General features: G+C 38.8%; 1 protein-coding gene across 5 annotated transcripts; it reads left to right on the top strand.

Moving 5' to 3' along the window:
• On the top strand, window positions 1–26,269 carry osgin2 (oxidative stress induced growth inhibitor family member 2). 5 transcript variants are annotated; one of them, XM_059978971.1, is made up of 7 exons: window positions 1–299; window positions 490–679; window positions 4,169–4,240; window positions 11,241–11,377; window positions 13,789–13,980; window positions 15,369–15,460; window positions 24,158–26,269. In XM_059978971.1, exons 3-7 carry the CDS (start codon window positions 4,174–4,176, stop codon window positions 25,191–25,193), a joined length of 1,524 nt encoding a protein of 507 aa, XP_059834954.1. In that variant the 5' UTR covers window positions 1–299; window positions 490–679; window positions 4,169–4,173; the 3' UTR covers window positions 25,194–26,269. The 5 variants fall into 5 exon arrangements, with proteins under 5 accessions (XP_059834954.1, XP_059834944.1, XP_059834927.1 ...); XM_059978961.1 differs by lacking the exon at window positions 1–299 and having other exon boundaries at window positions 394–679; window positions 4,172–4,240; XM_059978944.1 differs by lacking the exon at window positions 1–299 and having other exon boundaries at window positions 394–679.
• The last annotated feature ends 228 nt before the right edge of the window (window positions 26,270–26,497 follow it).

The following is a 26,497-nucleotide window of genomic DNA, read 5'->3' as shown; positions in this document are numbered from 1 at the left end:
GGAACTTAGGACATTTGTGCTGAAATATTCTGAAGTTTCTTTACTTTGAATCGAATCGCAGAATGGACAGCAGAGCTCCACCCCCAGCCGTGTCACAGAGACTGGGAAGCCGAAAACTCGGTTTAAATGTTCCAGATCTCTTCGTGCACGAATCCTGCTGGTTCCGGGTAATCTCTTCACCAGCACGCGGAAATTCTTCACCGCAGATTCGGCTGAGTTTAAACCCTCATCAGGCTATTATACCTTATTCGGGAGGGGCATGAACCTCTGTGGTCAGTACAAGAAATCTAAACCATCAGGTCAGCTTAATCACTTTCTGCAAACTTGTCATTTCTTACTGTATGAATAGTTTCTAGGTTTTAAAAAATCTGCCAAAGCTGTTTAGTTGATTATTTTGCACGGCGGACTCCTGATAGTTTGTAGATATATTTAGTACCACTTCTATAAGTGATTTTAATTGAAGCAAAAACAAAATGTCTATTTTTCTAGGTTATTTAGAGTGCCAGAGAAAGAAAGGAGATCTTGGTGTGATGCCAGTTTTCATGTGTATCCACACGTAGTTATGGGACCTCTTGAGGAAAGCCCGTGAGTTCTGCCACCAGCAACCCAAGCTGGAGAAAAGTTCTACCCACCGGAGCAGTCTCGGTTATATCAAAACTTGTGTTATCTTTCTGAAAAGGTATTGGATTACTTTTCTAAAAATTTAATAGATTTTGATTATAAACCTTAAATGTTTGTGCAGTATGTTTTTAGATTAACAGGTTGTAACCCCTTCTGCCATTCTCTAATTAAAAATATATTGAATATGCACAAAAATAAAGTAAATTATGCGTTGAATTGTATTTATCTTTTTAAACTAATTTTATTCTTTCCCTGTTTTTCTTTGAGTATATCTTCACTTTATTTTATTCCCACCCCCCCACAAATCTGACCTATACTACCTTTTCAACTAGTGCCTTTCAACTTAGAAAAAAAATGTCTTTCATTCACTGCAAAGAAATTGTTCAGAATTATAACTGATCCGCTAATAAATATTGCTGCATAACTTTGCTGTCAAACTAATACCATGATTACAGAACTAGTTAGGTTGTTTCCATCAACCATGGTCAGTTTTTGTCTGAAGAGGATAACACACCAGCCTAGCCGTAAGTATTTAAGAAAATGAGAAAATTGTTCAATGCCGATACTATTTTTCAGTTATCTTAGCAGTGTCAAATTTCCATTGCATCATAAAAAGCTTCATTTGCACACCGATCAAGATGGTATGGACCATCACGATACCAGGCTTTTAATAAATTTGGTTCAAATTTCCACGTGAAAAAATGCATTGTGTTCATCTCACCATCGCTGGCAAGCAAAGTTACCTGAGGTGTAGTGAAAAAGTAGAACAAAATCTTTAAAGTAGGAACCTCACAACAACATTTCGGTAGGTGCCTTCATGCAGGACTGCACAAGATAATTGTTGGCATAGAAAAAAGAACTGCAGAGAACAGAAAAATGCATTATGGTAAGTGCACAATGAGAGTGTGAAATAATGAATGATGTAGTTTAGAAATAACTGAATTCCAGACTGATTATACTCTGCTACTTACTTCCAATCCATGTTGACATCAATTAATCATTCTAAATATGTGAGCTTCAGCCCTGTAGAAATCTAGACGATGAAATTACTTTTTCTTGAGGCTTGAATCCGTAGAACTTGTTTATAATTTCCTATTACTTCTGATAATAGTTAGTAATACTTGTATATGCAGAATGTTATTGTTAACAATGAAAATTATGCTGGACCAATGATATTATACAGAGCATTAATGAGGAGAACAATCTAATGTTGGTAATGTAACGGTTTAAAAATTCCAAATGTTGATGGAAGACATTATGGATGTTGGGCCAGCAAGTGAGGAAGAGCTCATCGGGTCAGCAAGTTCCCCAGGTCGGTGGGTCTGGAGTCAGATGTCCACGATTGTTTTGCTGATGTTGCTTTGTTGCATGTAGTATTCTGTTTATTTATGTTCTTTGTTGTTCTGCCAAGCTTTGTTGGCATGCTATGTTGGAAGTGGAGTGTGTGGCAATACTTTTGGGCCTGTTGCCAGCACATCCTTGTGATTTGACGGCTGTTAACGCAAACAGTCGTTTCACTGCATGCTTCAACGTACATGTGATTAAATCAATCTGAAGCTGAAATGTTTCGACATGCAGTTCTGTATAATATTTTACCTTGAAGCTTGGATCTTGCATTGTTTATCTTGTCTAAAACATCTTGGTACTTGACGCCAAGGGTCTACTTAGTGTGTACTAATTGTTATCAAATGTAGAATAATCAAACAAAGGAACAAAGTGAATGACCAGTTAAAACATAACGTGATGCAGGAAGAATATAGGCCAAGACATCAACTTGCCTCCTATTTGGTAAATTGTTAGCAAGTCTTCATTTTCTATATGATTTGATGCACAAATTATTCTTAATATAAGAGGTGATATTATAATTTGGGGATTGTAAGAAAGCCTACTGAAAACTGAAGTACGTGATAATAATTAACTGTTAAATTTGAAATAAAAAGAAAACTGAGAACTTTGTTACATCCAAAGTAAAAGGAAAATTGTTACGGATTCCATCTGAAATATTGACTTTCCCTTTCTGCTTTACTAGGTGACCTTTCAAAATTAAAGTTAACGGCTGTTTATGTATTTCTTGCTCTTGTAAACTGCAGTATAGTTTTTACAGTCTGCAGTCTTTAATAAAAGATTCTCATGTTCTGTTCTGCTAAGAATGTAACCAGCTATTCCTTGTAGCAGTTATACCTGATATAATCAAAATTTGGTCCAGGAAACTCTTATCCACTTGTGGATTTGAGTCAAATGACAGATTGCAGGGTGTTGCCTATTCACAAGGAAATGTGAAGGAAGGTATTAAAGTTGCACATGTGGCCTTTTAATGTTTTCTGTAACAATATGTCACCGAAAAGGCTCATTAATGTCACTTTATGCTGTAAATGTACAGAAATTCAATCCTTTGTCTGACAAGTGAATCACGTTGTACTTGATATAGCTCTAGGAAACGGTTTCATTAACCTAAGTGAACAACAAAGGAAATTGTGACATCAGAAAAATCAGATAGTAGGATTTTGGTTCAAAGATGGGTTGAAAATTTAAAGTTACACTAACCAGTGCATAAGTGCCATTACAAAGAAGGCACAGCAGCGCTTCTGCTTAGAAGTTTGTGCAGATCAGCATGTCATGTAAAACTTTGACAGACTTTTAGAGATGCATGGAGGAGAGTATCCTGATTGGTATTTCCATACCAGGCAGGGATACATCCAATATCCAGGAATGGGAAAGTCTACAAAATGATTACAGCCCAATTGATCACAGGCAAAGCACTCCCCACCATGAAGCACATTTACAAGGATAGCCATCACAGGAAAGCAACGTCTATCTTCAAGGGCCCCTGACATCCAGGCCATGCTCTCTTCATTGCTATTACCACCAGGCAGGAGGTAGAGAAGCTGTAGATCCTATTCTACCAGGTTCAGGAACAGTTTTGCCCTACAACCATCAGACTTCTGAACCAGCATGGATAACATCATTCACCTCAACACTGATCTGACTCCACAACCTGTATCAACTCCCTCGTAAGGAAAATTGAACTCATGTTCTCAGTATTACGTGTTTATTTTAAAGTAATTTTTGCAAGATTTGTCCTCTTCTGCAGATTGTATGCTTGTCAGTCATTATTATATAGTCTTTTTCATAAAATCTGTTATGCTTCTTGATGTTCTTGGAATTGCCTGCAAGAAAATGAATCTCAAGGTAGTATATTGTGACATGCATATATTTTGATAATAAATTTAGTTTGAACTTTGAAAATATAGTCTGTGACTCAGTTTTGACATTTCAGGATATTACTGATGCATTGGCCAATGTAAAGCAATAAGCAATAACCTTTTGTAAAGTGTATGTTGTAAATGTATATCAACTTCATTCATCGGTTTAAAAATTTTGACCCACTTAAAAGGTTACATTTTAAGAAATAAAAAGTTACAGTAATTAACTCATAACATTTACTTCCATTTAGTTTGAAATAGAACAGAATTGTGACTCTTGAAGCCTTGATGTGAAAATTAAGTGGTGGAACGGATACTGACTGCTTTGTTATTGTTCCAACTAGTAGCAATGCCACTACTAGAAGAAACAACTCTCCTTGGGGATGTCCCATTTAATATACCTGTCATTGTTATAGGTAAGTTTTCTTTTTGCCTTTTGTGCTTTTTAAAAAAAAAAGTTTCAATCTTGGTAAAAGCATTGTTCCGAAGTAAGCAGGTACTGGTATGACCTGTGTAAAGGATTTGTTCAATAACAACTACCCCCAAGATCCATCAGAGTTGAGAGGCAAATGCTAACGGCAAAGTTCATGTCCTGCAAATGAAGATAAAACTGTTTATTGGCCATTTTTCACCATTACTGCTGCATTTACAGTTAGTTTTTGCACATATTAAAGGATTTTGTTTTTTTAAAAAAAAACCTTAGTTGCATGATCACAATATTGAGGTCCTTTTAATCTAAGCTGTACAAATAACTTTTAGTTGAAACAAAGTGCCCTGACTGTGGAAAGTTACCAAGATATTTATCTCATTGTGTAAATTGTGTAAATTAGCTACTGCACATGCAAAATAATTTATTAGATATGAACTTTAAAAGCATGAATACTGTAGTCTATCTGACTGCACACAGTCTTAGGAACTTTTTGTTCATTGAGTCAAAAATCATTGTTTTAAAAAGTTCAAAGTAAAATTTATTCTCGAAGTATGTATATGTTACCATATACCACCATCAGATTAATTTTCTTGCAGACATTTACAGGAAAATAAATACAATATAATTTACAAGAAAACTCTACATAAACAAAGATCAACAAACCATGAATCTCAAAGTGGTATATGGTAACATGTATGTACATCAATAATAAATTTTACTTTGAATTTAGAACATTGGTACAATTGGCATGAGTAAAACAAGGGAAAAGGTCCTGCATAATGAGCATAGCTTATTAGATAAGAAATTAAAATTCAGAATTTTGAGGATAGTGATATCTGGATTACCCTGGTGCTACATGTTAGTAAGCTCAGGAATAAAAAGAGAGGCTAGTTGAATGTATGGCTGAAGACATGGTGCAAGGGCCAAAGATTCCGATTATTGGATCATTAGGATCTCTTCTTGGGTAGAAGTGACCTGTGCAGGACAGATGGACTCCACTTGAACCAGAAGTGGGGTCAATATCCTGCTGGGCAAATTAGCTTTTGCTGCAGTGGGGGTGGAGCTTAAATTACACTGGCAGGGGATGGGACTCATGAAAGAGGTATCAGTGAGCAGACAGGTATGTGCAGCAACCGAAGAGTCTAAACCTAGCAACTGCAATAGATAGCTGTTTACAGTAAAAGAGCAAATAGGGCCACTGCTTTAAATTGCATCTACTTCAATGTGCATAACTAAATGGATAACGGATGAATGGAGGCCATGGATTACATTTAGGGTCAGGAATATTATGGCCAGAAGAAAAATGTGGCTGAGGGAAGGGCAGGATTGGCAGCTCAAGGATCTGGAACACTGATGTGTGACAGAAGAACAGGCAAGAAGGGAGGGTTGTTGCCCTTTTAATCAGGGAGAACATGACAGCATTGCTTAGAGAGGATATTCTTGTAGGATCATCAAATGAAGTTATTTGGGTAAAACTTAGAAATAAGAAGAGTTATTGTAGACCAAGCCTTCCCCTGCCACCCCTTCCCCAGTAGTCCGTGGGATCTTGAGCAGATGCGTGAAGAAATTACACATGGCCATAAAGATAATTGGAGATTTTAACTTTCCTGATATCAGCTGGGCTACCCAGAGTGCACAGGGTTGGATGGGGTGCTTTCAAGCTGGTTTCCTCACACAGTATCTAGAGGAACCTGCTCAGGAAGGAGCAATACTGGACCTCCTCTTGGGGAAGAGGTAGACCAAGTAAGTAAATTGACTGTGGAAGCACTTTGGAACCAGTGACTACAGTGCTATTATCTGTTTTAAAAAGTTATGGAAAAAGAGGGACCAGATCCATGGGTACAGGTCTTGAACTGGAACAGCGCCAACTTTCAGGGCATTAGGCATGACCTAGCTGGGGCTGGCTGAGTGACTCAATTTAAGGTCAAAGGAACAGCTGGCAAGTGAAAGGCTTTTAAATGGGTTATATCAAAAATCCAAAGGGTGAAGGGTAGACATACCAAGTTCATGTTGAATCCTTCAGGAAATATAAAAAGTTTAAGAGCAGGCTTAAGAGGGAAATCTGGAGAGCAAAACAAAGGTATGAGACGGGTTGGCAGGCAGGGTTAAGGACAACCCTAAGAAGATCTTCATGGATGGCAAACAAAAAATGGTAATAAGTACATGCATGTTAAGAGGAAGGAACCTTGAATCACATTAAGGTGGGCAAATCCCTAGGGACTCATCAAGTATACCCCTAGGCTTTATGAGAGGCCAGGGAAGAAATCCCTGAAGTCCCTTGTAGAATTACTTGCTCTGTCTTTAGCCACTGGTGAAGATCCAGAACACTCAAGGGTGGCTAATGCTGTTCCATTATTCAAAAAGGGTAGCAAGGACAGGCCAGGAAACTACAGGCCACTGTGACTGATTCCAGTTGTGGGGAAGTTGCTGGAGGCATTTCTAAGAGGCAAGATCACTTTGATTGTCAGGGTGTGGTGGTGATTGTTGTCTATATGGACCTTGATAAGGTTCTACTTGACAGGCTGATCTAGAAGGTTAGTTTACTTGAGATTTGGAAGAATTGGTGGAGTGGATTCAGAATTGTCTTGATAATGGGAATTAGAGGGTGATGGTTAAAAGCTGATTCTCCAACTGGAGTCCTGTGTCTAAAGGGGTGTCCCACTGGTCAGTGGTGGGACCTCTTTTATTCATTATTTATGTAAATATGAGTGTTCATAGCAGGAACAACAAATATGCTGATAGTAAATTGGGAGGTTTGATAGTAAAGCACCTTAGAATGTATTGCAAAAAGATCTTGATCCATTAGGGAGATGAGCTGAGGAATGGCAAATGGTCTCCAATTTGGTTACGTGTGAGATGATGCACTTTGGACGGTCAAACCATAGTAGTAACTATACAGTGAATGTTAGAGCACTGACGTAGAACAGAGGACCTGGGAGTACACGTGCACAGTTCATAGAAAGTAGACCGGGTGGTGAAGAATGTGTTTAGCATGTTGGCCTTGATCAGTCAGAGCACTGAGTTTAGGAGTAGGGACATTGTTTTGTAGTAACACAAGTGGTTGGTGAGACTGTACTTAGAGTATTGTGTACAGGTTTGGTCATCCTGTTATAGGACAAGGAAACGTGGAGAGAAGATTTACAAGGACACCGAGTTATATGGGGAAGTTGACCACACTGGATATTTTACCCCTGCAGCACAGGAGAGTGAGGGGTTATCTCATCAAAGTTCAAAGTAATTTATTATCAAATTACATGTATGGCACCATATTATTTTTTTCTCAGCTCCAGTTGGTAAACCAGAGGTACAGGCAAAACCAAGCACGCTGATTTGTCAATGCTAGGTACTTTCGGACTATTCCAGTGGTGTTTAGTATTGTGGCTTTCTGAATATTTGCATAGATATTACTGTGTAACTGTTGATGAAGTTTTCCCTCCCTGTCATGTTAGTCTCCAGTTCCGTCACTCGGTAATGTGCCCGCTTTATGAATGTTTACTTCTAATGACCGTTTTGTGCGTATCTTTTTGCTTTGAGTGTTCTCAGTTGTAAATGTACTGCTTCCTTGAGAATCACTTGCAGCAGTCAGTGTGTGGTGTTGGTGGGTTACTTTGAATGTAGTCTGTGCGTTTTTTGGGTTTCCCGGTGCCTGCCCACCTATTCAGCAGTGCAACACTAGCGGTTCACTTAATGCCACACCCAGCGCCAACTCAAGGCATTCCCTGGTGATCCCCAGGCAGTGGCCGTATCACTCTATTCTGTAGATGTCTCTCTGTTTCTAAAGTCAAAGGGTATATATAGCTTTTTAAACCTACAGCCAGGTTTGAGTTTCAGCCACCATGAACACGGAGATCAGGCACTGACCAGAGCACCACCCACTCTGGGTACAGACATACCTGGATTCTATTTATTATTATTATTATGTTATTCCTTTTTGTATTTGCACAGTTTGCTGTCTTTTCAACACTGAATGTCCCAGTTGATCCGGTCTTTCATTGATTCTATTATGGATTTATTGACTATGCCTGCAGGAAAATGAATCTCAGGGTTGTATTTGGTGACATATATATAATTTGCTAATAAATTTATTTTGGATACCTGGAGTGAGCTGCCAGAGGACATGGTTTAGATACGTACAACTGCAACATTTAAGAGGCATTTTGACACGTACATGGAGGGGAATATCTTGGAGGATCATGGACCAAATGCAGGCAACTGAGACTATCAGCTGGCATGGACCAGTGGGCCATAAGGACGGTTTCTGAGCTGTATTACTGTAAGACCCTATAAAGTTTAGTCAATTTTTTGGTATTAGTCAATGTATTGTGGCAGTTATTTCAAAATTACTTTTATTATTGGAAGTATAAGTGCATTTTTGCTTATGTATTATTAACATGTTCTGTATTTCTAAATAAATCTATTGTTTTTAACTATTTCAAATAGTTTCATTATTAGCCAAAAGGCAATTTTACTTCTTGTGAAATGTCAAGTGCTGACAGAGCCGTACTGGAAGCAGGGTTGCCCCAGGGCATGAGGAATATATTGCCTGCATGCTTGCAGGTTGGCTATGGAGTCAACGGTATAAAGCCATTGGGAGCTTTGTAGGCCAAGGTGTTTAATGCAACACTGACACTAGGTGGTAAATTTGAATACCTGATCCATTATTTTAGATCAATGTGTTTTAGTCCTGGATTTTAATACATGTTTTTCAGGACTGGCATCCTGCTGGAAAATCATTCTTTTCAGGACTGGCAATAAATTGGCAATGAACCAACATTTTTAATCCACCCTTGGCTGATCTTTCAAATATGTTGGACTTCAAACAGATTAGGACCATAAGATATAGCAGCAGAATTAGTTCATTTGGCCCATCGAGTCTTCTCCACCATTCCATCAGTACCACTCCACCATTCCATCAAATTTTCCTCTTCAGTGCTAATCTCCTCTCTCTCCTTCCCCTATATCCCTTCATGCTCTGACCAGTCAAGAATCTATCAACCTCTGCCTTAAATAAACATAAAGACTTGGCCTCCACAGCTGTCTGTGTCGAAGAATTCCAGATTAACTAGTCTTTGGCTAAAGAAATTCCTCCTCTTCATCGTTCTAAAAGGACAACCCTCTATTCTGAAGCTCTGTCTTCTGGTCTTAAACTCTCCTACCATACGAAATATCCTCTGCACATCCACCCTTTCAAGGCCTTTCACCCCTCTATAGGTATTACTGAGGTCACCCTCATTGTTCTGAATTCTGGTGAATACAGACCCAGAACCATCAAGTACTCTTTACATATATGACAAACCAACCAATCCTGGAATCATTTTGTGAACCTCCTTTGAACCCTCTCCAGTTACAGCAGATCCTTTCTAAGGGGCCCCAAACTGCTTACAGTATTCCAAGGAAGGCCTCATCAGAGCTTTATATAAAGTCTCAACATTACATATTTGATTTTATAGTCTAGTTCTCTTGCAATGAATTGGTAATATTGCATTTGCCTTCCTCACCAGAGTCTCAACCTGCATATTAACCTTTAGGGAATTCTGCACAAGGACTCCCAAGTCCCTTTGCACTTCAGTTTTTGTATTTTCTCTCAATTTAGAAAATAGTCAACCCTTTAATTTCTTCTACCAAAGTGCATGATTGTACCCTTCCCAACATGGTATTCCATCTGCTACTTCTTTGCCCATTCTCCTAATCTAAGTACTTGTGTAGCCTCCTATTTCCTCAAAACTACCTGCCCGCCCACCTATTTTCATATCATCTACAAACTTTGCAACAAATTCCGTCAAGGTAGAAAGAACCTGTCCCAATACAGACCCCTGTGGAACATCATTAGTCACTGGCAGCCAACCAGAGAAGCTCCCTTTCTTCCTACTCGGCCTCCTGCCACTGTGTTATCCATGCTAGACTCTTTGCTGAATCTGACAGAGTAGTATAATTTTTTTTTTCCATAAGGTCCCTGGCTGTCACTTTAATTACTCAAAAGTAACCCACTGCTGCATTAATGTAATTTTAGTTGTGTTTTAAGCAGAATCTAAACATCAAGGAGCATAAATGTCAATGTTTTGTTGCAGTCTTGAGGCACATTCATTCATATCATTGTACTTGTGTATTCAGAGATGCTCTTCTGAACACTGCTGGTGCAACATGTGGTTATTTGAGTTACTGTCACCTTCCAGACAGCTTTAACCTAGCCAGTCCCGTCTGAGCTCTCCGGCAAGGCATTTTTACCCACAGAGCCGCTGGATATATTTGTGCTTCTTGTACCATGTTCTGTAAACTTTAGAGACTGTTGTGTGTGAAAATCCCAGGACTTCAGCAATTTCTGAGATACTCAAACCACCCTGTCTGACCAACAATCATTCCATAGTTAAAGTCACAATTAGATCACATTTACTCCCCATTCTGATGCTTAGTCTAAACAACAACTGATCTTAGTGACCATGTCTGTATGCTTTATGCTTTGAGTTGCTGCCACATGATTGGGTGATTAGATGTTTGCATTAACGAGTACATGTATCTAACCAAGTGGCCACTGGGTGTAATTCAGGTGTCATTACGTTACCTTTGCCAAATGACATTCGTACTTAGTTGCCCAAAAATGATATTCATTATATATAATTTCAAGCTGATTAAGCCTCAGTTAAATGAAATGCTTAATTATTCTTTCATTTCCACAGATTTTAGGCTTATATTTTGATTTGTGGTTTTATCTTCTAATTTCATTTTTGAGATTTAAATGAAATGTCATTGAATATTTAATGAAAAGTTAACCTATCTGGCAAACTGCCTTTGTTTGTTCTTGCCCTCTATTGGGTTTTAGAAGATTTTACATTCTATTGACATCAATAAAGATACACAAAATATGTAAAGCATGTTTACTTACACTGATTATATAAACATGGTGTAATTTAAGTTGGCGTAAGTTTGCTTTCAAGTTTGTGTTAGAAATTCTATGTTAATATAACAATGTTGCAAAAAATTAAATCCAGGAAATGGTCCTTCTGGAATATGTCTCTCCTACCTGCTGTCTGGATATAGACCGTACAAGGCACCAGGAGCTGTACATCTAAATCCAATCCTTAATAACAAATTGGAAGAAGGAATTAATTTTTCTATTGTGGATCAGGTTAGTTGCATTGTCAATGATTTTTGTATTAATGTATTCATTTTAATTTCCTTTTTTGTTGCTGTCCTTTTTTTGTAGAAATTTAAAATAAAATTATACTAAACTGTCCGACATGAAAATCAGACTGTCCTCCATGGTCTGCACTTTCTACTGCCTGAAGAACACAAGCAACATAATCAAGGACCACTCTTACCCTAGTCATTCTCTTTTCTCTTCCCCCCCCCACCCCACCAGGCAAGAAACAAAAACCTGAGAACTTGTACCACCAAGCTCCAAGCTCAGAGACAACTTATATCACTGCAATAAGACTTTTGAAAACACACCTTGTAAAATAAAGATGAACTATTGATCTCTCAGTCTACATTGTCATGGCCTTTACCTTTCATCTGTCTACTTGCACTGCACTTGCTCTGTAACTGACACTATATTCTGCATTCTATTTCCTCGTCCCCTTTTGTATTACCAACTACTTATAAATGGAATGATCTGCCTGCACGCTGTGTAACCAAAAGCTTTTCACTGTATCTTGATACAGATGACAATAATAAACCGGTTTTCTATACTGCATTAAAATATTACTCTTTAGTTGTATGGAAAGTAAGTTTCACAAACAAAAAACTTGAATGCAAGTATTTTGGATGTTGAAAAATTGGACACCTTTCATGTAGGGTATTTTGATTTTTAACAAAGCTTTTACACCATCTGTAAATTAAATTTGTCAAGCATGGAAAATAATGTCCCCAATATTGAGGACATCTTCTAAAGTGCACCTCAAAAAGGTGGCATCCATCATTAAAGGCCCCCACAACTCAGGACATGCCCTTTTATCATTACTACCATCAGGGTGGAAGCACATAAGCCTGAAGAGGACTCACTCAATGTTTTAGGAACAGCTTCTTCCTTTCCACCATCAGATTTTTGAACAGTCCAAGAACACCATTTCATTAGTTCTGCTAACTTATTGAATTACATATTTATAAAATATATACTATATATTTATTGTAATTTATCATATATTTTTTGTATTGCACCGATTGTTTACATAAAACAAATTTCACAACATATGACAGTAATAATAAGCCTGATTCTGATTCAGTATAACTTCCTTAGCTATTAATAAAAGATAAATTGGTACAGTGGTGAGAAATAATCATGGTCTTGCTGATTATGATGCAGAAATAGTCACTTCAAGTCAAGCTAAGGAAATGCAGAAGATGGAAAACATTGTGATTTATTATAAAATAATGAACAGTAATTGGTATATTGATCATGGCATAAAGAAATTAGAGATGCATCAAACAAAAATACAGTAATCAGAGTGCTTTACTCTCCATAGTATTACTGTATTTTTCAGTACAGTACAGGAAGATAAGTTACCTGCCTTGGTGCATAGACCAAAAACAGTTTATTAAATAGTGAGAGATTAGCTATTATTGGTATTCAAAGAGACCAACATGTTATTCTACACAAGTCAGATTGTCAATATGCTGGTGTAGTAAATGATATGATTAATGGTGCGTTGACTCAGTTGCAAGAGGATTTGAGTACAATATCTTACTGCACTTGTGTAGTGATTTGGCAACACTGTACCAGAGGAATTATGTATAGTTTTGCTTTCTTTAGCTAAAACAAAATATACTTCTCATTGAGATTGTGCACAAAGTTTGGACTGGTTCCTAGATTGTTGTATGAGCAGAGATCAAGGAGAATAGGCCTGTATTGTCTAGTTTTCAAGAAGGAGAACGCATTGAAGCTTACACAATTTGTGCAGGGTAAACAATCTGGATGCAGAAAGGATGTTCTCCTGACAGCGGAGTCAGGGTCACAGTTTAGGAATAAGGAGTAGGGTTTTTAGCACTGGGCTGAGGAGAAATTTCTTCATACAGAGTGTGGTGAATCTTTGGAAATCTTTATATGGGGGCATTGGGGGTTCAATTGTTGAGTTTATTTAAAATGAAGCTCAATTGATATCTAGATATTAGGAGAAATTAATGGGTATGTGAATTGCACAGGAAAATGGCATTGGCGTAGAGTATTAACCATGATTGATATTCTTAGTCCTATTTCTTATGTTCTCAACACACACAGTAGATTTAATGTTCACTGGTTTGCATCAAATTCAGTTTTGCTTTCAACAAAAACCCCTTTGAAGATATACTAAATTAATGACGAGCTTGTTTGTCCAGGTCCAGTTCAAATACCAGAGTAATTATCCCAGGATACATGCCTAGATGGATGTAAAATATAAAGCAAGGCTTTGTCCATTATTCATCAAAGGGAAAATGTAGGATTTGCAGGGAGAGCTTAATTTATCCAGTGTAATTGGATAAACACTGAATGATATCTGGATTAAGGTACTAGGGTGCCAGAAGAATCTTTACCTATTATTGATATACCTTTACGTTTTTCAGGATTTGGAATATCTTTCGGAAGGTCTTGAAGGCAGGTCAACCAACCCAGTGGCACTGCTCTTTGATGCACTTCTTCACCCTGAAGCAGATTTTAGGTTTGATTATCCTTCAGTTGTAGAGTGGAAACGAGAAAAACACAACAGGATTCCTCATGTTGTGCTGGGAAAAGGACCACCTGGTGGTTCCTGGCATGTTAGTATCTTCTCTCAGGACAATAATATTGTATAGCCCAAAGGAATTAGATGCATTAACAATTAGAGGATTCTACTTAACTTGGAGTGGGTACATGAGAATGCAAGAAAATATGACTTTGTGCTCCTGGAGAACTTGACACAACAGATGCAAAACTCAAATGCAGGTATGATTGAGAATGGAATTGAAGAGAGTAGTGGAACAGTCTGCCACCAATAATAAAAAAAAGCTTCATATTATGAAGCGATTTCCATGACCTCAGGATGTGTCAAAGTACAATATAGCCAACAAAGTACATCATGAATTTGTACCACATCACTTGCAAATTAGGGGTAAATGGAGAAGAACAGGTATCTAAAAAAGAAACTGAAAATCTGAGAATGTAAACCAGAAGATTGGTAGGGAGCTAAGGATTTGAAGTTGTGGACGAGGATTTTAGATTGAATGAACTAGTTGTGTGGAAGCTAGGACTGGTCAATGGTGAACAAGATTATGGGTAAGAAAAATACTGATAATGACTTTGATGCTTAAGACAATAGCAATTCCAGTTAATTTTTGAACATCCTGATAATATATCCTATTAATACATTTGTTTTTACATCAACCTTGCAGCATTTATTGTGCATTTTAATGATTTGTGAGATGTAACCCCAGATTCTTTGTAAGTTAACCATCATGATAATATAGAGAATGTATATGTTTGGAGTAGTTGTTTCCCTGTGAATTTCATCAGGCTTATTAATTTTCATCTACTTGCAATAGAATGGTTGAATCATTGTATTTTTCAAACCTTTTTCAATCAGACAAAATTTTACCCAAAATCTGCAGCCATTTTATCAAAGTTTAAATGCTCTTGGTTGGAGAAACTGCTGAGAAAGTCCAAAATTCAAAGTAACCATCTTGGTGGACATTCATTGTGTAACACTTCTGTTGGGTTTTAAATGGGTGCATAGCAGATGAGATACAAAATTTAGCTCTTTAATTTCCTACAGTTTCTGAATTCGCTAACAACTATTCTCCCTTTTATTAATTCTAATCTTCAATAGTTCTTCAACTTTTTTATCATTTTGACCATGCTATTTATTGAACCTTAAATTCTAAAATCAAAATGTGACAACATTTCAATACTTCTTTTGCACCATTCTTATATCCTCTTTCCTATGGTAGGGTCTTCTACTATAACTCATTCATAAATTCTGAACCTTCAGTACACTTCCTTGTTTTCCTCCTTCATCCTCCAACTTCAGGCTTCTAAAATCTGGGCTTGGAATCACAATGGCTGTTTGTAATAATATACTTGATCTTTTATCTTTTGCAGCCACAAATTTTATCTTTGCTGAGAATTTGACCCTTAATCACTCAATAATAAAACAAATCTGTGTTTTTAGGTGATGAATGGATCAATGCTAACAATTAGTATGAACAGTTGGATGGAGCTACCAGGTTTGAAACTGAAAGACTGGACCAATGGTAAATGGAGGTACAAATAAGTTGTAAAATATTTGCCAAGTAAAGCTAATACAAAAGCAAATTAGTCCTAATGTTGAAATGCCTGAAATACTCAGTGAGTCAACAGCATTTGTAGATTTATATTCCAGGAAAGATACTAGCATAGATAAGATTGGCAGTGACCAAAGTGTGGGAATAAAGGGGGCCTATTCTGATCGGCTGCCGATGACTAGTGGTGTCTCGCAGGGACCGCTTCCTTTCATGGTATGTGTCGAAGATTTGGATGATAGAATTGATGGTTTTGTGGCCATGTTTGCAAATGATACAAAGATAGGTAGAGAGGCCGGTAGTGATGAGGAAGCAGGGAGTCTGCAGTAGGACTTGGACAAGTTGGGAGAATGGGCAAGTAGTAGCAGATGGAAGATAGTGTAGGGAAGACCATGGTCATGCACTTTGGCAGAAGGAATAAAGGAGCAGACAATCTTCTAACTGAGAGAATTCTAAAATCAGAGATGCAAAGGGACTTGGGAGTTCTTGAGCAGCATTCTCTAAATGTTAATTTGCAGGCTGTGTCAGTGGTAAGGAAGGTAAGTGCAATATTAGCATTCATTTCAAGAGAACCAAGATATAGGACTAGAATTAGCCATTTGGCCCAGTTGAGTCTGCTCCTCCACTTCATCATGGCTGATCCAATTTTCCTCTTAACCCAAATCTCCTGCCTTCTCTCCGTATCCCTTCATGCCCTGACCAATCAAAAACCATTCAACCTCTGCCTTAATTATACCCAGTGACTTGGCTTGCAGAGCCATCTGTGACAAAGAATTCCACAGATTCACCACTCTCTGGCCAATTAAATTTCTCTTCATCTCCATTCTAAAAGGACACCCCTCTATTCTGAGGCTGTGTCCTCTTGTCTTAGACTCTCCCACCATAGGAAACATCCTCTGCACATCCACTCTATTAATGCCTTTCAATATTCAATAGGTTTCAATGAAGTCACCCCTCATTCTTCTGAATTCTAGTGAACACAAGCCCAGAGCTATCAAACTCTCTTCATATGACAAGCCATATGGAATCATTTTTGTGAACCTCCTTTGAACCCTCTCCAGTTTAAGCACATCACTTCTAAGACAAGGGGCTCAAAACTGCTCACAATACTCGAAGTGAGGCCTTACCTTTGCTTTATAAAGACACAACATTATGTCCTTGCTTTTTATATTTTAGTCCTCTTGAAATGAATGCTAACATTGCATTTTCCTTCCTCACCACAGACTCAACCTGCAAGTTAACCTCTAGGGAATCCTGCACAAGGACTCATAAATTCCTTTGTGCCTTAGTTTTTGTTTGTATTTTCTCTCCATTTAGAAAATAGAAAACACTTGCAATTCTTCTATGAATGTGCATGACCATACACTTCCCGACACTGTATTCCATCTGCCATTTCATAGTCCATTTTCCTACTCTCCCTCCCTACTTCCTCAAAACAACCTGCCCTTCCACCTATCTTCATATCACCTGTGAGCTTTTCAACAAAGCCATCAATTCCAACACCCAAATCATTGACATGTATGTAACTTGAAAAAGAATCGGTCCCCTCATAGATCCTATGGAACACTGCTAGCCACTGGCAGCCAACCAGAAAAGGCTCCCTTCATCCCCACATATTGCTTTCTGCCAATCAGCCTCTGCTTTATCCATGCTAGAATATTTCATGTAATCCCATAGGCTCGTAGCTTGTTAAGCTGCATTATGTGTGGCACCTTGTCAAAGGCCTTCTGAAAATCCAAGTACAGCACATCAACTGATTCTCCTTTGTCTATCCTGCTTATTATTTCTTCAAAGAACTCTAACATGTTTTTCTGAGAAGATTTCCCCTTGAGGAAACAATACTGACCATGGCCTAGTTTATCATGTGCCTCCAAATACCCTGAGATCTCATCCTTAATAATTGACTCCAACACCTCCCCAACCACTGAGGTCAAACTAACTGGCCTAAAGTTTCCATTCTTCTGTCTCTCTCCCTTCTTGAAGAATGTAGTGTCATTTGCAATTGTCTAGTGCTCCGGAACCATTCCAGAATCTATTGATCCTTGAAAAATCATTATTAATGCCTCCACAATCATTTTAGCTATCTGTTTCAGAACCCTGGGGTGTACACCATCTGCTCCAAGTGACTTATTAGACGTTCCATCTTCTTTCTAGTTATGGTAACTTCACACACTTCATGATGCCAGACAACCTGGAACTTCCACCATACTGCTAGTGTCTTCCACAGTGAAAACTGATTCAAAATACTTATTGAGTTCATCTGCCATTCTGTTGTTTGCCATTTCTTCCTCTCCAGCATCAGTTTCCAGCAGTCCAATAACCACTGTTGCCTCTCTTTTGCACTTTATGTACCTGAAGAAACTTTTGGTATCCTCTTTAATATTATTGGCAAGCTTTTGCATTGCATCTTCACCTTAATGACTTTTTGTTACCTTCTTTCGGATTTTAAAAGTCCTCTAACTTCCCATTAATTTTTGCTCTATTATATGCCTTTCTTTTTGGCTTTGATTTCTCTTGTTAGCCGCGGTTGTGTCATCTTTCCATTAGAATACCTCTTCCCCTTTTGGATTTACATATCCTGGGCCTTCCAATTTGCTCCCAGAATTCCAGCCTTTGCTGCACTGCTATCCTCCTTTCCAGTATTCTTTTTCAATCAATTCTGGCCAACTGCTCTCTCATGTTCCGTAATTCCTTTTACTCTGCTATAATACTGATGCATCTGACTCCAGCTTCTCATATAAGAGCAAGGATGTGATGCTGAGACTTTAGAAGGCATTGGCCAGACTGCACAGGGAGTATTGTGAGCAGTCATTAAAGTAATGATGGAATACAAAAGAAAAGATGTGCTGGTTGGTATTGGGCAGGGTTAAGAGGATGTTCATGAGAATGTTTCTGAGAGCAAATGGGTTAAAGTATGTGGAGTGTTTGATGGCTTGGGACCTGTTCTCACTGAAGTTTAGAAGAAAGAGGGATCTCTCATTGAAACCTATTGAAGAGTGGCTGTTTCCTATAGTGGATGAGCCTCAGACTGAGGGTACTGCCTCAGAATAGAGGGATGTCCATTTAGAAAATAAATTAGGAGTAATTTCTTTAGCCAGAATGTGGTGTATCTGTGAATTCATTGCCGTGGAAGGCAGTGGAGTCTTAAGTTATTGAGTTATACTTAAATCAGAGGTGATAGGTTCTTGATTATTCAGGGCATCAAAGGTTACAGGGAGAAGGCAAGGGAATGGGGTTGAGAGGGAGAGTAAATCAGCCATGTTGGAATGCTGGAGCAGACTTAATGGGCTGAGTGGCCATTGTAGTTCTTCCTTACCACAAGATATCAGGAGGATATTTTATTACAGCTTTAGCTTATTCCCCTTAAACCAAAGCCAGGTAAAGAGCTGATTTGATAGAAATACACAATATCATTGCTGAATTAGAAAGGATACATAAAGGGAAACTGTTCTCATTATGATTCAAGGACTAAGGATAATGATGATCTAGAACTTGCCAATTGAGTACAAGGAAACTAATGAATTGTACTCCATTAATTTCTCAAGTATCACTGAAATAATTTCATAGCCTACAGCGGTAGCCCCCAAACTTTTGGGTTACCACCCCCTGGGCTCCCTCTCCCTTTCTGGTTATTACATAAAAACTATAAAGAATTTTAACATGTGGTTCCCAGTGAAAGAAAATAGGAACTGCAAATTCAAAGTAGTGACAAGTATTTGCAAAAAATATATATTCCAATCTATTTAAAGCTCCAAATAAAATGATTTCTTAACTACAGTAAAAACAATTTTCGTCAACAATTTTAGAGCATATGTTAGTTGTCCAACTATTCACTACTTGATTGCTTTTTCACCTTTCAAAGAGATGGATGAGCTTGATATCAGCTTCTCAACACCAGGCTGAGTCTCACACAGAACATGTCTCCAATTCACATGTTCAGTAATTTGCTGCCTGCTTTGTTGATTTGAAAGAAGTTGAACGACCATGTTCCACTAAATATGGTGCTGGAAAGGCAATAAAGAATATCTTACCCTGTTTCCACAGTGTAGGATAGCATTCGCAGATTTTTTTCTACAACCAAAAGTCTTTATGATCTTAGACCATAAGATCTAGAGCAGAATTAGGCCATCTGGCCCACCAAGTCTGCTCCGCCTTTCAATCATGGCTTTCTTTTCTCTCCTTCTAAACACCAGTTCTCAGCCTTCTCCCAGTAACCTTTGATGCCATGTCCAGTCAGGAACCTATCAATCTCTGCCTTAAGTACACCCAGTAACCTGGCCTCCAGAGCTGCATGTTGCAACAGATTCCACAAATTAACCACCCTTTGGCTAAAGAAATTTCTCCACACCTCTGTTTTGAAAGGGCGCTCCTCTATCCTGAGGCTGTGCCCTTTTGTCCTAGACTCTTCCACCACGGAAAACATAGAAACTTAGAAACACTACAGCATAATACAGGCCCTCCAGCCCACAATGCTGTGCCAAACCTGAACAAATTTAAGAAATTACCTAGGGTTACCCATAGCCCTCTATTTTTCTAAGTTCTATGTACCTATCCAGGAGTCTCTTAAAAGACACTATTGTATCCGCCTCCACCACCGTCGCCAGCAGCCCATTCCATGCACTCACCACTCTCTGTGGGGGGGAAAGATTACCCCTTGACATCCAAGGACTTCCAAGTACCTTTAAACTGTGCCCTCTCATGCTAGCCATTTCAGCCCTGGGAAAAAACCTCTGACTATCCACACGATCAATGCCTCTCATCATCTTGTATACCTCTATCAGATCACCTCTCATCCTCTGCTGCTCCAAAGAGAAAAGTCTGAGTTTACTCAACCTATTATCATAAGGCATGCTCCCCAATCCAGGCAACATCCTTGTAAATCTCCTCTGCATAATTTCTATAGTTTCCACAACATTCCTGTAGTGAGGTGACCAAAACTGAGCACAGTACTCCAAGTGGGGCTTGACCAGGGTCCTGTATAGCTGTAACATTACCTCTTGGCTCTTAAACTCAATCCCATGGTTGATGAAGGCCAATGCATTGTATACTGCCTTAACCACAGAGTCAACCTGCACAGCAGCTTTGAGTGTCCTATGGACTCTAACCCTAAGATCCCTCTGATCCTCCACACTGCCAAGAGTCTTACCGTAAATACTATATTCCGCCATCATATTTGACCTACAAAAAGGAACCACCTCACACTTATCTGGGTTGATCTCCAACTGCCACTTCTTAGCCCAGTTTTGCATCCTGTCAATGTCCTGTTGTAACCTTTGACAGCCCTCCACACCATCTACAACACCCCCAACCTTTGTGTCATCAACAAATTTACTAACCCATTCCTCCACATTCTCATCCAGGTCATTTAAAAAAATCACAAAGTGAAGGGGTTCTAGAACAGATCCAGAGGCACACCACTGGTCACCAGCCTCCATGCAGAATATGACCTGTCTACAAGCACACTTTGTCTTCTGTAGGCAAGCCAATTCTGGATCCACAAAGCAAGGTCCCCTTGGATCCCATGCCTCCTTACTTTCTCAATAAGCCTTGCATGTGGTACCTTATCAAATGCCTAGCTGAAATCCATGTACACTACATCTACTGCTCTACCTTCATCAATGTATTTAGTCACATGCTCAAAAAATTCAATCAGGCTTGTAAGACACAACCTACCTTTGACAAAGCCATGCTGACTATTCCTAATTGTATGCTTCGCCCAAATGTTCATAAATCCTGCCTCTCAGGATCATCTACATCAACTTGCCAACCACTGAAGTAAGACTCACTGGTCTATGATTTCCTAGGCTATCTCTACTCCCCTTCTTGAATAAGGGAACAACATCTGCAACCCTTCAGTCCTCCGGAACCTCTCCCATCCCCACTCATGATGCAAAGATAATTGCCAGAGGTTCAGCAATCCCCTCCCTTGCTTCCCACAGTAGCCTGGGGTACATCTCAACCAGTCACAGAGACTTAGCCGAATTGATGCTTTCCAAAAGCTCCAGCACATCCTTCTTCTTAACGCCTATATGCTCAAGCTTTGCAATCCACTGTAAGTCATCCCTACAATCAGCAAGATCCTTTTCCGTAGTGAATACTGAAGCAAAGTATTAAGTATCTCTGCAATCTCCTCCAGTTCCATTACACACTTTACCACTGTCACACTTGATTGATCCTATTCTCCCACATCTTATTCTCTTTCTGTTCACGTACTTGTAAAATGCCCTGGGGTTTTTCTTAATCCTGCTCGCCAAGGTCTTCTCATCACCCCTTCTAACTCTCCTACTTTCAGTCTTAAGCTCCTTGCTGCTAGCCTTGTAATCTTCGAGATATCTTATCATTACCTAGCTTTTTTGAACCTTTTGTAAGCTCGTCTTTTCTTCTTGACTAGATTTTCAACAGCCTTTGTACACCATAGTTTCTGTACCCTACCATCCTTTCCCTGTCTCATTGGAATGTTCCTATGCAGAACACCACACCAATATCCCCTGAACATTTGCCACATTTCTGCTGTACGTTTCCCTGAGAACATCTGTTCCCAATTTATGCTTCCAAGTTCCTCCCTGATAGCTTCATATTTCCCCTTACTCTAATTAACCACTTTCCTAACTTGTCTGTTCCTATCCCTCTCCAATGCTAAAGGGGATAGAATTGTGATCACTACCTCCTAAATGTTTTCCCACTGAGAAACCTGACACCTGACCAGACTCATTTCCCAATACCAAATCAAGTATAGCCTCTCCTCTTGCAGGTTTATCTACATATTGTGTCAGGAAACCTTGAACACAGCTAACAAACTCCACCCATCTAAACCCCTTGCTCTAGGGAGATGCCAAACAATATTTGGGAAGTTAAAATCTTCCACTATGACAACCCTGTTATTACACCTTTCCAGAATCGCCTCTGCTCCTGTTACTGTCACCATGGGAAACATCTTTTCCACATCTACTCTGTCTAAGCCTTTTAACATTTGAAAGTTGTCAATGAGATCCCCCCCTCATCCTTCTGAATTCCAGCAAGTACAGACCCAGAGCCATCAAACTTTCCTCGTATGATAACCCTTTCATTCCTGGAGTCATCCTTGTGAAGCTCCTCTGGACCTTCTTTCGAACCGCCGCTTCAGTTCAATCATTTTGTAGCAGAGATCAGTTCTTCTTCCATCCTTGTTAATTCCCTATTACAAATATTCAGGAATTGATTTATTCCCAAATCTTGAATTTGAATTCGAGATAAAATGCTGAAATCTCTCCGTGTTTATGTAGCTTACCCAATTGGACCAATTTACTTGAAGATCATCTGGCATTCTTTCTTTCTCTTCCAACTTAGAGAGGGCCAGAAATTGGAAAATGTTACAACAGCCAATGCTGCACTTTAATAGGATTAAAGTGGACAGTAATGTGGAGATGGCTGACTTGACTTTGATAAGATTCATGCTATTTCCTTGGAATTGAAGATTGATTTTGTTGATCTTTGTGAATAATTCTGTCAAATAAGCAAAGTCATGCCTAATATTCTTGCTTGTTACTAAATGAAGCATTCAAGGAATTTTAGCACAGTTTCAATAAGCACATCAGTGCTTTGGGGAGTTTCCTTTTAAGAGCCATCTAGCTTGTGTAGTAACAACAAATAATCAAATTGTTCAACATTCTCAATACCAAGCTCTTGAAATAGTCAAATTGAGAGCATGGGGCTTGATTTTATTTACTGCTATGTTATTTAATGATTAGTGCAGCGATCACTTAGGTGTTTTGCAACAAGATGTTTTCTATGAATTACACAGTAAATGGTAAATATGTTAGGCACAGTTTTTTTCAGAAAGTACTAACCCCATGGTGGTGTTCTGTCCCTGATGATGCCCCATCTATTGCACAAGAAAGAATATTGGTGAGCAGAATATCTTTCTCTTTGGAAAAACTGCCAAAATATTGACTCAGCTTCATATCTGTTTAAAGTCCCCTTGCAAATACTAACAAATGAAACCATGCTTTCACCTTTTATGAAGTGAAAATAACCAAGAAGCAAAGGTTCATTGCCAGGCAAAGTTGACTCATCCAACTGCAAAGCAAATTCTTGTCTTCCACATTCTCAGACACTTCATCTGTTCCACTTTGAACAAAGTTGTCACTGAGCAGAACTGCTTTAATTATCTGGTCTGATGACTTATGCAAAACCATACTAAGAATCTTCCTTACTGCTGGCACAATCAGTTCTCCATTTGTATGAGGCTTTTCAGATTTAGCAATTAGATATTATATGAAGCATGCAAATCATCACTGTTACATTGTGAAGTGTTGGCAAACATATTTTGAAGTGTATTTAACAAAGTGACTGAAAATAAGTCAAGTTCTTGTTTGCTTTATCAGAGTGTATTCTCATCAAATGTTCAAGGAGCCTGAACAGTTTCATTGCCTCATTAGGAGGAAAAGTTTTCATACAACAGATTCATTAGCTGCTACACACATATTTCAGGTGCTCTGTGCTGTCTACATTTTTTCATTTAGTCTCCTTCTGCCATTTTCATTATGGATTAATGGTCTATCTTCAAGCACTGCGAGCAGTAAAGGGGAAAGTTATGACTTAATAATGCCCATAGCCCTCTAAGCCTCTCCTATCCATGTACTGATCAGGTGGCTTTTAAATGTTGTTAGTATTTGTATTTCATATAAATATTTTTCCACAGAAATCTGATGAATGATAGAGCAACTCCCGAAGAAGTGGCTTCATATTATAAAGACTATGTTAAGATTATGGGTCTTCAGAAAAACTTTATTGGCAATACTTGTGTCACTTCTGTCTCAAAGTTGCAGCAAGATCAAAAGTATATAAAGGGCAAAATACCAAAAAGTGTTCAAAAAGATCCCACTACACAACAGTTGCCTGCGACTGAAAATGGATTTCCTCACAGTCCTTGGGAAGTCAGAGGATATCAGAGAAGTGGAGATGGATCAAATGTGCCTTTTTGTCTTTATGCTGAAAATGTTGTCTTAGCCATTGGTACCAATGATTTACCTGCCAGACTTGGAGTAGAAGGTGAAGAGTTGCCTTTTGTATTTCACAGCATCTCAGCCTTTGAATCAGCTATCAAAAGCTGCAGAGTTAGCCAGGCATCAGATCCTGTTCTAATTGTTGGTGCAGGGCTGAGTGCAGCAGATGCAGTATTGTGTGCCAACCATCACGGTATCCCTGTCCTTCATACATTCCGAAGAAGTGTCACTGACCCGACCTTGATCTTCAAGCAGCTTTCAAAGAAGCTTTATCCAGAGTATCACAAGGTTTATCAAAAGATGTGCAAGCAATGCTACATCACAAATTCATGCTCTAACTACACTAGCTTTCCTGAAACGTGCATTGTTTCTTTTGTACCAGATATGAAATGTATTCTTCAAACTGCTTCGGGAAGGAGTATTATTCTAAGTATCTCAATGGCCCTGGTGCTGATAGGTACTTACCCCAATTTGTCCTTTCTTAAAGAGCATGGAAAATACTTGGGTATAGATCCAAGTAAGCCCATTTCATGTAAGAAAAATCCTATTGACATTAATCCCTATACATTTGAGTGTACTAAAGAGAGTGGCATTTTTGCTATGGGCCCACTAATTGGCGATAACTTTGTCCGCTTTCTTAAAGGTGGAGCTCTGGGCATCACAAGTTGCTTAGTGCAACGTTTGAAGGAAAAGGAGCAGTTAATTTCTGAAACTGGAAATGATGATGGTTAACAAAGTTTAAGACTAATGCTAAATATAGACCTGTCCTACTTCACCAAAAGCCTCCTACAGTAATCTTTTAAGATTAGATTTTTGGTGCAAAGGAATTAGTGCATGCCCTGTTCACTTTTTAATAAAAGAATGGAAGAAGTATTTTAGTTAATTGTTAGTGTCCTCAGCAGAAATGCACACGTTTTTATGTAATGTGAAATACTCATTTCTTCATGGGTTATAAACTTAGCAAACAACTAACAAGTAAATCTATTCTCAAAAGTCTACCTACAAAGGTCAGAATAGCAGAAACCTCATGTGAGAATCGCTCAGTGCTTCTGGCCATCTTCCTCTAATGCATTTCATGGTCTATTAATTTCAGTGAGCCAACTAGTTTTTTCTTTGCATATTTTGTCCTATAGACAAAAGGGAGATTGTTTCAATAAGTGCCCTTTCAACCAAAATTATGCTGTTCAAGACAATTTGATAAGACTAGTATGATTGCTTTTTAAACATTCCTGAAGTCCTTGTACATTTCCAAATAGCAAACATCCTGGAGCATTTGATTGTATGCAATCATATACCTGATGAAAAAATATATTGAAAGCTCATAACATTTTGTTATGTTATTACGAAACTGAAAATAGTGTGAAAATCAAAGGTAGGACTCTAAAAGTAACATTGCCATAGCAGTAGGGAGCCAACTAGCTTCCTGTCCATATGCGCTAATGTCCATAGGGGTAAGTGTCCAACATTGCACTGGTATGAAGAAGGAAGCTTGAGTGGGACAGCTTGTTCTTGGTCAGCCTATTTGGCAACTCTCCCAGTTTAGGCATAGATCCTAAATATTTGTGGGTAGAACACTGTAGAGCTGACCTGGCTGTGAGCTTGATAGAAATTGTGGCAGCTGATCTGACTGGTTGTATATTCTTTCTTGACAATGTTTGATGTGTGGTAAACTATGTATATCTGTCTGGACACACCCTTCTGCTGACTGCTCCTGTGGCTCCTCCCACAGATACCTGTATAAAGGGGATTGGGGCACTGCTCCTCCCTCAGTCTCCGAGTGTCCCTTTTGCTGCTAATAAAAGCCTATCGTTCACCCCCCCCGTCTCCGAGAGTTATTGATGGTGCATCAATTTTAATAGAGGCAATTTTAAAAAACATGGAGAGCATTTTACGAACCGACAGATTGGATCTCGACCTACAATCTCAGGAAGCCGGCGACACTTTCGAACTCTGGTTAGCATGCTTCGAATCGTACCTGGAGGAGATTCATGTGACCGACCCTGCCACAAAGCGCAAGGTTCTCCTCTCCAGAGTCA

The sequence above is a fragment of the Hypanus sabinus genome, chromosome 1, assembly GCF_030144855.1.
Source record: "Hypanus sabinus isolate sHypSab1 chromosome 1, sHypSab1.hap1, whole genome shotgun sequence".
Taxonomy (NCBI): Eukaryota; Metazoa; Chordata; class Chondrichthyes; order Myliobatiformes; family Dasyatidae; genus Hypanus; species Hypanus sabinus.
The sequence above is the reverse complement of the archived record's forward strand: the minus strand, read 5'-3'. Positions and strand labels throughout refer to the sequence as shown.